General features: G+C 36.8%; 2 protein-coding genes, 1 long non-coding RNA gene and 1 other non-coding gene across 10 annotated transcripts; 2 read left to right on the top strand and 2 right to left on the bottom strand.

Annotated features, from left to right (window-relative positions):
• Positions 1-159: 159 nt before the first annotated feature.
• LOC135801422 (cytochrome c oxidase assembly factor 5) lies at positions 160-889 on the top strand. The gene is made up of 3 exons (XM_065314911.1): positions 160-389; positions 512-613; positions 677-889. Exons 1-3 carry the CDS (start codon positions 285-287, stop codon positions 716-718), a joined length of 249 nt encoding a protein of 82 aa, XP_065170983.1. The 5' UTR covers positions 160-284; the 3' UTR covers positions 719-889.
• Positions 776-12165, bottom strand: LOC135801420 (uncharacterized). 7 transcript variants are annotated; one of them, XM_065314904.1, is made up of 6 exons: positions 11707-12165; positions 6396-6703; positions 2697-2878; positions 2478-2636; positions 2148-2424; positions 776-2093 (listed from the first exon to the last, which is right to left on the bottom strand). In XM_065314904.1, exons 2-6 carry the CDS (start codon positions 6595-6597, stop codon positions 1573-1575), a joined length of 1341 nt encoding a protein of 446 aa, XP_065170976.1. In that variant the 5' UTR covers positions 6598-6703; positions 11707-12165; the 3' UTR covers positions 776-1572. The 7 variants fall into 7 exon arrangements, with proteins under 7 accessions (XP_065170976.1, XP_065170977.1, XP_065170978.1 ...); XM_065314905.1 differs by lacking the exon at positions 11707-12165 and adding an exon at positions 10452-10610; XM_065314906.1 differs by lacking the exon at positions 11707-12165 and adding an exon at positions 10448-10607.
• On the top strand, positions 5646-7586 carry LOC135801423 (uncharacterized). Its single transcript, XR_010550366.1, has 2 exons — positions 5646-5811; positions 5868-7586. It is a non-coding gene; the product is annotated as an uncharacterized lncRNA (long non-coding RNA).
• Positions 7655-7843, bottom strand: LOC135801540 (U2 spliceosomal RNA). The gene has a single exon (XR_010550385.1). It is a non-coding gene; the product is annotated as a U2 spliceosomal RNA (small nuclear RNA).
• Positions 12166-12401: the final 236 nt, after the last annotated feature.

The following is a 12401-nucleotide window of genomic DNA, read 5'->3' as shown; positions in this document are numbered from 1 at the left end:
ACAATTTAAATGTAAATCTAATAATAATAAAGTATAATATTACTTAATAAATTATTATTAAACGTTTAAAATGTAATTTAGTGTGCTGTAAAAGCAATAATTTAAAAATTATTCTCAAACATTCAAATATTTTTAGTTCTCATATCTGCCGTGGCGCTAGTTGTGCTCAAATGTAACCACAAATAATTTGCCGAACAGTAGCAGAGCACTAAATCACAACAACGTTTATAAAATACTAAATAACAGTTTGTTGTTATTTGATATTGATTTGTGTAGAATTTGATATGGAGTACACAGAACCAGGAGAACGTCTTGCTGACAAAACGGCGTGCTCTGGCGTTCGAGCAGATTTAAAATTGTGTCTACTTCGCAGTGATTGCTGTACATTGGTAATATTTATGCATTAATTAATTAAATATCCTATTATATACCTTCTTATATACGCGCAATTAAAATATTGATTGTTTAAAATATCATGTTATTTGTTTTCTTTGTTTTTATTTGATTTTAGCTAAGAAAAACTCCAAGAGAATGCCTCAATACTTTCGATGGTACAGTGCCAATGGAATGTCAAGTGCTTAGGAACACATTTTTTGAATGCAAACGCTCTTTGGTAACGTGTAAAACATAAAAATTAATAACAAAATAATATATCCTTATTCAACATTCATTCTAGTTGGACAACAGGACCAGATTCAGAGGACACAAAGGATACTAGTTAATCAAATACCCTTAGATGCTCTAAAAGACTTAGTCACATGTACAAATAATACAATTCTTTGAATTTCTCGTGCTTTTTGTAATTTAATTCGTCTCTTTGTTGTTTTCTTTAATTTTTTTGTTTGTATAATAGTAAACATTAAAATTTAAACGTTAAATTATTCATAAAGGAGTGTTTTGTTTCTTGTTTCTGTCCACATTTGTTTTTACCTCATTTCACTTCTCTCTAATGCATTATACAATAATTAATTATAATCAATAACTCTAGTTAACAAGATAATTCAATAATAATAGTTAAGTCAAAGTCTCGAAGAAGAAGGCATATCAAGAAGGCTCCTTTGTGATACAGTCCGAATGACAACTGGAAACACCTCGTGAATAATCGTAATTGAAGCTTTGAATTTTGTCGCAGAAATATGTATGTAACAAGATATGTAAGTGTTAATTTGGTTGCCTATACTGATAAAGGTGTTCTTTGATTTGAAAAACGGCGTCATTCGAACTGCGTTAAAAACTCGTTAAATGTTAAAATTTCAAAAGTGCTCCCTTTAAACAAGTGCTCAACTACAGTAATCTTTATACAAATGTAAATATCAATACCTCTTCCTGATTTCGCGCGAATTCCCTGTTTCACCGTGTGTTCATCAACGTGTTTTAAGTTGTAACATTTAAAACTACAACATAACATCAATTCCTTGTATTGTTTACTTCTTCGTTTCCTTCTTGCATGTTTTATGTCTTTGGACCTGTAGATATGTTTAGAGTTCGCTGTACGTAGATATCGCACCACATGAATGTTTGTAAAACTTGTCAAACACAAAATAACAAATAAAAACCCAAAATGGTCCATGATTAGAATACTTGTATGGGTCGAAACAAGCCCGTGTAGCCGGTAAGTCGCGCTCGTAACGCCGGCAGGAGTAATGCCGAGACAGTAACGTCATTCAACAAGTTGGCGCACTCACAAACAAGGATGTACATTTTGTCACCCTTGGGACTGAGTGATTTATGCAGCGAGATTCGCTTTAAACCCGCATGCGCCGGCAAATAGCGGTAAATCATGCGCGCGCCTGTCCAATACAACCAATTGCGTTCGAAGATTTCGCGATCGTCGCCTTCGAACACTTTGTACACTGATACCATATATCCTGTGCCCGGTGTGTGCGTACGCGTAAATGATGTACCCGCCTCAAAGATAGGCGGTCGACATATTGATGCTACCTCTGCGTAGAGATCTAATGTGTGCGCCGCCGAATAACGCGTGGACCGCGGGTCGAACTTCGAGAGACTGGCAGTGCGAAGATTGTTGTAGAACATCACCGGATTGGTTTGTGAACTGTTGATTACGTAATACGTAATGAATGGAAATTCAGCTGAAAAATTACAAGATGTTAGAATAAAAATTAGGTTATGATATTTTAACATACAATTCCTCTCCATATTTGCTAGTAACATGCCCGTAACCGCAGTTTTCTGCTGTGCGATCTCAGTTACAAGTTCACCAGCCGCCGATCGTTGTTTAAATAAGGGTTGATTGAGCGGAGATTCCAAAACAGGATCAATGGGTTCCATGGGGCTCATTAAGTGGCACAACACGCAGAGTTTGGGATCAGGTACTTCCATCACATGTAGCCCATCTTGAGCTTTTTTTGTTATTGCGTTCACGCCGCCGGCGGATAATGGAGGTATCGGTGTTGACGGTTTCTTAATATATAAAAGTTAGGCAACCAATATTACTTAGTGAAATATATACTTACAGGCATTGGTACCCCAGCTGGTAGAAACCTATCCAAGCTGTGTACGGGAATGATGAAGCAATCCCTATCCAACTCGCTCAAATGTCTTTGTTGTGATGAGATCTCGTAGTGTTGATTATCTAGATTGCTATTATTGTTGTTATTGTTGTTAAAGCTAACCTGAAATTAAAATTTTTGTCAATTTAACTTTCTTTTGTTATAATTTCATGAAAATGTTACTTGTCTTGTTGGTGTCGTCTTGGTCGGCGTCGTCGGCCATCTGAGCATGGTGTCGGACGGATTGCGCACGACCAGCGGCTGAGGTAGATCCGATTCGGTGACCATTGGCGGCGAGATGCTCGCCGTCGTCGACGATTGCATCGCGATGTGATCAATACCAGTCATTGGCCCGCATCTTGGCTCTAAATACAATCAAACACATTAAAATCTCACAAAAAACACATAAAAACTACACAATTAACAATAATAAGTGACTTAAACAATCAACTAATACAATTTTAAGACCTGCTGGTATGACGTGTATCCGTATCACCATTTTCTGCTGTTTTGTTTCACGATTGAAGAATTTAAAGTCAAACATTTGACCTTTCTCCTTACTCTTTGATTTTAAATACAAATCTTCTGTCATTTTGTATATTTTATTAGTATATCAATTTTTTACTTTTTAAAACAGTTTTAGATGTCACTCTGAACAGAGTTAACAACAAAATGGACGCCGCGTGAGCTTCGCGAGCCGCGTGAACTTGAACGCGAAACAATGTGTGCATAAGTATAATGCGTCCGAATAAAAATCGAATTGTTCATTGAGCTTCTGACGTGCGACATGTTTTTTGTCATCGTCCATACACCCTTAACAACCCATCGTCACATTGCTTGTTCACACAATTCTTTCTCTTACTTTTATTTACATTTCATTTCTTTCCCGAGACGAATTGTTCATGTTCGCATGCGTGTATGAGTGTATTTCTTATTGCACGTGGCGGTTAATACTCTAAAATTGTTTTGTGTTTTTGTGTTCAGCTTTTGTTCACATCAAAAGGTGACATTGAATTTCAATATTCTTCTAGTAGTAATAATAAAAATTAACTAAAAACCTTGATTAGTATAAGTATGCAACCAATATTACAAGTCCACCGATACAATTAATTGAATATTTTGATGTTGTAAACATTTAATTTTTTTTGTTTTTTCATTCACTTCAAAGAAATATGCTTAGTAAGTATACAAATTAGCCGAAAAATTTGATTACAAAAAGTATGCAACCAATGTTACACATTTTATGTTCCCAGCAAAGTTTTGGATTGAAATATTTTAAAAAATAATGCAAATCAACCTAAAACTTGCCTAGAATAAGTAGGCAACCAATATAACACATTTTACAAATTCGTAAACAATGACTAAATAAATATTTTGATGATGTGATTTTCTGCTCGCAAAAATCAAAAATAAAATGTTTGAAGTTTTCGACTCGCAGCGATGTCGCAAGACGTTTTCGCGTGCGCGTCGCGGCACGCGCGATAGCCATCAAATCCATTCCATCATTTATTCAGTCATTTAATTTTTAGCCTGTCTATAAATACACCAAACACACATCTATGTGATTCTCTCCGGCGTCGCGGCGCGCGTCGTCGTTGACCACAAAGCCGAAGCCATCGCACGCTAATAATACGCCTCTCTGCCATTCTACATCTCCAACTATCATCATATTTCAATTAAAAAACAAAAATAAAAACACAAAACAACACAAAACAAACAAAAACTTTTTCCTTTTGTTAAATTTCTCACCTCACCTGATGCCCCACCGATAATCTTACAATTATTCCCCATATTAACCACTCTCACATGTTATTCTCGCGCACAAAATGGAAAACACCACGTGTGTGGGTGCTGTATTGCGTATATTTTGAGCACTTTCGATTACGTCACACACACACGGTAGGTATACGTAATTCTTTCGGTGGTATTACCCGCACCGCCGGATAGATAAGATTGTTTCGGATGGCCGCTGCTGTTTGGCATCTATGTATAGAAAGAATAAACGCCGGTCGGGGCCCGAGTGCAGCGCGCCGCGACGCGGTGCACGCACGTTCGCACGGCGACGTCCTCCCGACGACGACGACGCCGCCGTCGCGACGCGGAGACATCGCATTCGGGCACGGTGTGCTCTCCGGCTCACATACACACATCTACTACCTTGATACATCGTTTTTTTCGCACCGCAAAATTGCCGCATTACAGGGCAGCACTAATAAAACAAACTTTTAAATTATTCAATGTAAAAAGTTAAGTTTTTGGCGGAGGAAAATCAGTGAACACTTTGTATAATAAAATAAAATATCTAAAAATATTTGATTCTCGTTTTATCTAACGACGAGATCAGTCAACAGCGGCAATGTCGGCGCAAATAAAATTCGTTGCCAATTTGTGGAACTGCCGATACGATATTTAGAAATCAGAGCTTAAATGCTTCCTGCGTGTGTTTTTAAAGTAAAGGACACGTGGAAACATGTGTTCCGCGACTATTTCAGCTGTCTGCTTGCGTAAAATGCAATAAAATGTGACGTTTTATTAAATTCTCATGAAAAAAACATCAAAAACTTCATTTTAACAGCATTTGCTAACCCGACAAGTTATGCAACCCAACATACACAACAAAAAAGAAAGATCTAACTTGTTTACCTCTGACTGGTACGTATTCATTGAAGAATCCGAAATATTTCTTTAAATACACGCCCATGTCGAATAACATGATGATTTTTACATTTTACACTAATTTTTATGATTAAACGCGTTTTTAAGCGAATTTTGACACTTTTTGTGTTGAGTATGTTTATGGGTCCGATTCAGCCGGCGAACTGAAGATGATTACCGCGGTGTGACTGCGTATTTCGGCAGTTTTGCCGCTATGCACCACCGTTTAGCGTTCGTGCGAACTTTGTTGCCGTAGAAACCGCCGAACTCTTCGGCATCGGCCGCTGGGCGACTTTTGCCGCATAATGCGATGCGACGCCGCCGCCGACCACGTTGTTTACCACCGGCCTGCCTAAGATACACGTCCGCGCGACTGTCGTCACCGATTACCACGGCGATTTGCATTCGAAACACGCGTGCCGCGCGCGCACATCTGACGAGCGAACTATTTTTACGCAAAGTGCGCCGCAATTAGCCGCCTCGGCGAGACGAGCGATCGAGAGCAATGCCGATAAATGCGCTGAATAAATCATCACGGGCGCTGAAAACTCATCGATTCGGGGGACGTGTGTTGCGTATGCTTTGGCGTCAACATTTTATACACTGAGTGTTACCACAGTGCAGATACAACGAAATAAATCAAGTAAGTTATTTTGAGTAAGAAAACTCTTTGGACAGAGTGTATATTAAGTTTTGAAGGACATCGCTCATCAAATTTTCACGAGCGGCGGCAATTTTCGTATTCATGGTCATGCCGTCAAGTTCCGCTGCTGCTTGAACGGAGCTTTTACGTAAACATTGACAAAACACCCGACTGTTTTCGATTTCCGTCCGACTTTCAACCCGCTACCCTTCGTCATCGATCCTTTTTGACACAGACAAACGGATTCACTCGATTCGTATCGATTAAAACAAATTAAAGGCGTTGAACATGACAAGGACAAACACGACAAAGATCTACGAATAATTAATGTTTGCAAACGGCAAGAAATTAAATCAACGGCGAGGTTTACAGTTACAGAAATCGTTACGACACGAAATTGACTAAATTAATGTCAAGATTACTTCAATGTTTCAAGTGCGAGACAATTAATTAACGCGTGAGACATTTTTGCACATTTATCACTTACTGAAACGAGCTGTATCGATAAGAAAGATCGAAGAGTAAAAAAATAAATAAATTTTAAAGTTTAAGTTTTAAAATTTTAAAAAGAATGGGATAAGTACCTTCGACATTTTCTGAACTATAGCTGCACCGCGGCGGACTAAAGAAAAGATGCGTGCGGTAGTGATGTTCTTCGATGGGGGTGTAACCGCTGTCGCGGTTCGAGCGTTTATTGTTGTGGCCGCTGGTGGTGCGCTTGCCGCCGAGCGTTTTTCCACGCGGCGACTTCTGCTCGGCGAAGTTTTTCTTGAACATCAAATTCATCTTGACGCTGGTTTTGGTTGTCCTTGGGATTTATGAAGTTGAATGATGAGGGTTGTCGGTTATAGGATCATTCGTTTTCAACCAGTTGCGTCTGGATTTCTGTCACCTAAAAAATATAATTCGTAAATATTTGTTTTTATTGCATAGAAAATACAGTGTGTTTGTATTTGTCATTGAATCGAATATTGATTCTGATAATGAGGGTGGCATAAATAATGAAATTGTTTACTACACACGATTGTTTTAAAGAAATTTAACGTATTTTAACGTATTTTAACGTATTTTGCATTTTTTTAAAATTTATTTGGGCATTTTTCGACATTTTTAACTATTGTATGAAACCAATGGAACAAAAATTGAGTTTATACCCAAAGGTGTTAAACCGCATAAAAACCCCAAACCAATTTTTTACTAATAAATTTACAATAAAACTAGTATTATTATTTTTATATGTAACTAGTTAACTGGGCAAACGTTGTTTTGCCATATAAATTATTTCAAGTTTCTAGATAAATTTTAGTGTAGACAAAAAGTAACTTACTTATTATAAAAAATAGGGGTTGGTGATAAGAAACCAAAAATTTAGGGTTGTATGTATATTTTAATGCCACATTAAAAAAATAAAAACAAAAAATTTCGACCAAAATTAAAAAAAAAATAAGGGTGAACAACCCTTATCACTTAGAGATATGAAGTTACCGATTCTCAGACCTACTGAATACGCATATAAAAATTTTCTTTGAGCGGGATGAAAAATGATTAAATTACTAAAATGGCTATAAAGAAATAGGGGTTGGTGATAAAAAACTAAAAATTTAGGGTTGTATGTATTTTTTAATTCCACATTATAAAAAAATAAAAACAAAAGAATTTGTCCAAAAATTTAAAAAAAAGTTAAGGGTGAACAACCCTTATCACTTAGGGGTATGAAAAATAGATGTTAGCCGATTCTCAGACCTACTGAATTCGCATATAAAATTTGGTAAAAATCGGTAAAGCCGTTTCGGAGTAGTATGGAAACAAACACTGTGACACGCAAATTTTATATATATAGATTAAAATGTGGGCCGATCCCGGAGGTACTGCAATACCGGGCCAACCCGTGATGTGAGTGGAGCAAGCCCCTAACTCTCATCCATGTCCAAAAATCAGTTTAATATACTGGACCCGCATGCGGGTCGTATCAGATATTAAGCTGATAAGAACAGATACTACACTTTGATCTTAGCCGGAGCCGAGAAGCGATACCTGCACTTGGTCTCCCCTCACCTTTTAACCAGGTAGCTCAATTTTATACCGATAGAACTTCTTTTACCGACCTCTGTTGGATAACTATGAAAGCATTCAAATTTACCTGTGCAAATCATGCGAACTGTCTCCCAGGTGTAATACAAGTTTAATTGTAATAAATTACTAGCTATAACTCAACAAACAAGAATTTAATTAATTAGGAAAAAAATACTTATTTCTACATATTTTCATTATTTCATTGCAAAAAGTATTGTAATTTGATATATAGATAGGAATTTTAACAACAATATAGGTACTACAAAATAGTTGTTTATTGCAATATAATGTTTTGTTAGCGTAACTCAGTTTATAACCAGCGCAATAAAAGATTAAACAGATGCCATTTTACGTAAAATCCCAATATTTTCGTATTTTTGCTCCACGGTGGTACAACACTTCGCAACACCTTTATCGTACTAAAATTTCCGCTCCCTTAAGCATCTACCCTAAATTTATTTTTATTTCAAGAAAAATATGCGTGTGATTTTATCATAGAATTATTATTATAAAAAAGTAGGCAAATGTCAGGGCTAAATCAATTCACATCAATTATTTGTATTATTTCGTTCTGTTATCTTTTGTATTTTACTATTATTTGTGTTATGGTTGCATGTTTCATTGTATCGAATACCGATTATAGCAGTGAGCGTGAAGTAAACTATTTATTTCCCACACAATACCGATATTTTTTTCTCTTAAAAAATTGTTTATAACTTTGTATGCAATAATACAATTCAAACAATAATTTAACAATAAATATTTATATAAAAGAATATTTGTTAAAATTCAATTAGTTTTTAAATTATTTATGTAAAACTATAACAAATACGACTTTTGTTTTGAAAAATTAAATTTTACTTGTTTATAACCTTTCAAGCAATAGTGCTAGCAATAAAAATCAAACGCAATTCAATAGATAATTTAACAGTAACTATTAAATGGAAAAGATAAAATAAAAATAAAATAAAATTCAAATAGTTCTTGAGTTATTTATGAAAAACTTTAACAAATATTACATTGGTTTTTAAAAATTAAACTATAATTGTTTATAACTTTTTATCCAATAGTCCTAGCAACATCAACCAAACGTAATCCAATCGATAATTTAACAGTAAATTTTCATACATAAGAATAATTCTTATAACTAAAATAATTTTTGAGTTATTTATAAAAAAACTAACAACTATCCAATGCAATGTTTTTCATAGACCAAAGTCAACTGTTTTTGTATTTTATTTATTCCACACTACTTCTAAGCTCAATTCCAGCTGCATTAGTGTTCTGAAAGTCTCGTTAATTATTCATGTTGCAAACATAAATGTCACATTCGATGTCGTGCTGCCTGCTCGCGTATTTATGCATGTATTAGCTAATAGGTTGCGTGTGCACCCCGTTATTTTATTTCACTTTATAGAGTAGGCGCTGCAATTGCTTTAGATATATAGTTCTTACATTCTTAGCCGCAATAAAAACTTTATTTGCGTTGCTACTTAGTGCCGTGTGGCGGCATATACACCCCAACACGACGGAAACTAATGAATAATACATAAATACTTTATTCTTCATTTATTAATAGTCCAAGGGAGGCAGACTAATGTGGTGTGAAGTAAGTTTTATTATTCAGTGAATCAAATAAATCGGATAATGACCTGACAATTAAACTATTGTAATAATTTATTGCGTAAAATAAAATAAAACATTTTTGAAGTTTTTAAAGTAAAAATTTTACTTTTACACTAAAGTTATTTACTGAGAAAGTTGTAAAAAGTTTTCGGATAATAAAAGTTTCACAGCAACAGTAATAATAAAATATCCGAGCCAAAAAAACAATATAATAACGTATAAAACACGATGATTTCGTGAAGTTTTCAATAAAGTAACAGCAGCAAAGCATAATATCTGCAATAAACGTCCAATTTATAACAAACTCGTTGACGTAACGTTTTATTAAAATCTTCGCATTTTTCTGCGCGCGTGCAAATCCAACAAATTGAAAATAATTCGCTTCGCACTCGAAAATAATTTGCGGATATAAATAAAAGCACGCATGAGCGACAGCCGCGCGGCCCACCTTCACAGGACTGCGCCGAGTCCTGCGCAACGCTTAGCAGCAGACACTCTCAGAAACGCGCGTAAAAAATGCCAAAACGCCGAAATACGAAATACGCACGCACTCGGCGCCGTAGCAATGTGAGGCAATACCACACCGTAGATTTTCCCATTATTTCAACCGATTCAACCGCTTTTATATTTATATATTCGCCGGTGTTTTGCCAGAAATGAAAACTTCACTTAACATTGCGGATTTTATAATTGTTTGCGCTATTGTGTAAGAAAACCTTAACAGCTTCCAAGATTCAAAACGATTCAAACCCGTAAACATATTAGCAAACGACAAAGTAGTATTAAACACATAAAGAGAAGCTTTCGCGAGTGCTTTTGTTGCGAGTTTCGAATAAACTTCCATTAAATTCCAGCGCTGTAAAGACGTACAGTTACGAAAACATGTAAATTTATGGAGATACTTTCCGTCGTAACAAAACGTCGTTTAATAACTCACTTACGTTCATTTTCAACACGCACGCATACGAAAACTCCACAAACACACTTTCGGAACACTTTTCACTCAGCAACGGAATGAAATCAAATGAAATTCACCGCAAACAAGCGCAAACAAATCTTATGTATAATGGGTTGCCTGCGCTTGAATCAAATGACACGCGAACTGCAACAACCTGCTTGTGTTTGCACTGTGTGCGCGTCGATGGCGAATAGATTGTAATTCGAATCGCGACTCGCGACGCTGTCCGAACGACCCGACCGTCCACCTTAGGTTTTGTGAGAGACGCGCCGCGCGTTGTGACGCAAAACATTCGGCCGCTACACACGAAATACACGCACACGCGCATTGGCGCACGTGGTATACGTGCGGATAGATATGGGAAATTGTGTGTCCCGAGCGTTCACGAAAAATAAAATTGTCTCGCGGGCGCACTTGTACGCGCGTATTGTGTCAGACGCTACTCCGCCCGACTCGTGTTCAGATGTAACAAATTTTATTATTCCCACACGTCGCCAGACGTGAGTGAATATTCAATAATACAATTATAGATATAGATACAGCGCATATTGAAACGTTGAAACTTTTAAAGACTAAAAGCTTCTTGACATCTGTCAATGTAACCTAACACATAATTTATTTGCAAATATCACCACTAGGTGGCGTTGAATATGTTATGTTAAACTTAGTGGTAATTTAGCGGAAAATCATGCAAAACACTTCATAAAACCGATAAAATCTAACAATTTGCTAATGCGACACGCTGTCTGCTCTCATGCAACGTGTACGTGTACCATTTACCAAATGTGTTATTAGTATAACAAGTTAAAATGTATATAATTAAGTTCATGTTTTCAAGGTTCAAGTACATTGGAGTTCAAGCACGTGATGTCAAAGACTAGTGGCGCCCTCGTTAAAAATATCGAACTAAACTTAGAAACTACTAAAAAAATCTGTAAAAACTTTAATTTAATTAGTAAAATAGTGTTTTTTACTGTAAATCGATAACAGTGGTGTAAAAGTAAAGGTAAAAGGTGACCACTGGCCGAATTACGCATTTATATGTGACTCACACTACCAGTAATTAAGTGTGTTAATGGTAAGTGTCAAATATTAGGCCAATAGTAATTTAGGTTGATTATTATCATGATTATAACCTAACTTTTATTACTAGGGTAATAAAATAAATCGAATATTTCACTTAGTTGACGAATTGTGTTGATTTTTTATGTTTTGTGAATGTGAAACAAATGATTTACCTTTTTAGTGTTTTTTGCTGACCGTGTCACGACATTTTGACATTGTACCCACTGTCAACCATGATGATAATGTTGATTTGATAATCTTCAAAGGGATTGTTTCAACGTGTCAGCGTGTCAACGCTTAAATAATTATCTGTCACATCCATAAGTAAATCTTTTCGTTTTTTGATATGCTATTGATTATGCATGATGATTCTATTACGCGCTTTGTATGTTTTCGGGGTCTAGTGTGTGGTGCGAAGGGCAGCTATCATCTGACCGCTCGAGCGCTGCCGGACGCCGCCATCTTGTCGATGCACGTTATTTGTTTGTATCTATCGGTGGGTGAAAGCGCGCGTGTTGAGGAGGCACAGGTGTGCGTGCACTTGACGACGGCGGCGGCGGCGGCAGCGACGGCGGATCGTTAACACGACGCGTGTGGTTGTGCCGCTCGCGCCCGACTGCTGGCCGGCTGCCTGGCCGCCCGCCGTGAATTGGAACAATTCGCACGGCGGCGGCGCTGAGCGCGGAATTGGTCAGTTGCGATTTTTCATCAACGTGGTGTATATTGTGTTAGGTATGTAGGAGGTGTGATAAAGAGGGGTGCGCTGGGTTAATCAAAGTTTTGGGTAGTGGTGAGCCGCTCCTTGACTATGATATTGTTTTCTAGCGAGGAAAGGGATTAGGAAGGGTTCTTGAAGTTTTGGTGGTTA

The sequence above is a fragment of the Atheta coriaria genome, unplaced genomic scaffold (assembly GCF_025399875.1).
Source record: "Atheta coriaria isolate IRGN ID8LTWV9N9 unplaced genomic scaffold, Caltech_Dcor_3.1 hic_scaffold_10_pilon, whole genome shotgun sequence".
Taxonomy (NCBI): domain Eukaryota; kingdom Metazoa; phylum Arthropoda; class Insecta; order Coleoptera; family Staphylinidae; genus Dalotia; species Dalotia coriaria.
This window is presented reverse-complemented; position numbering and strand designations above follow the sequence as displayed.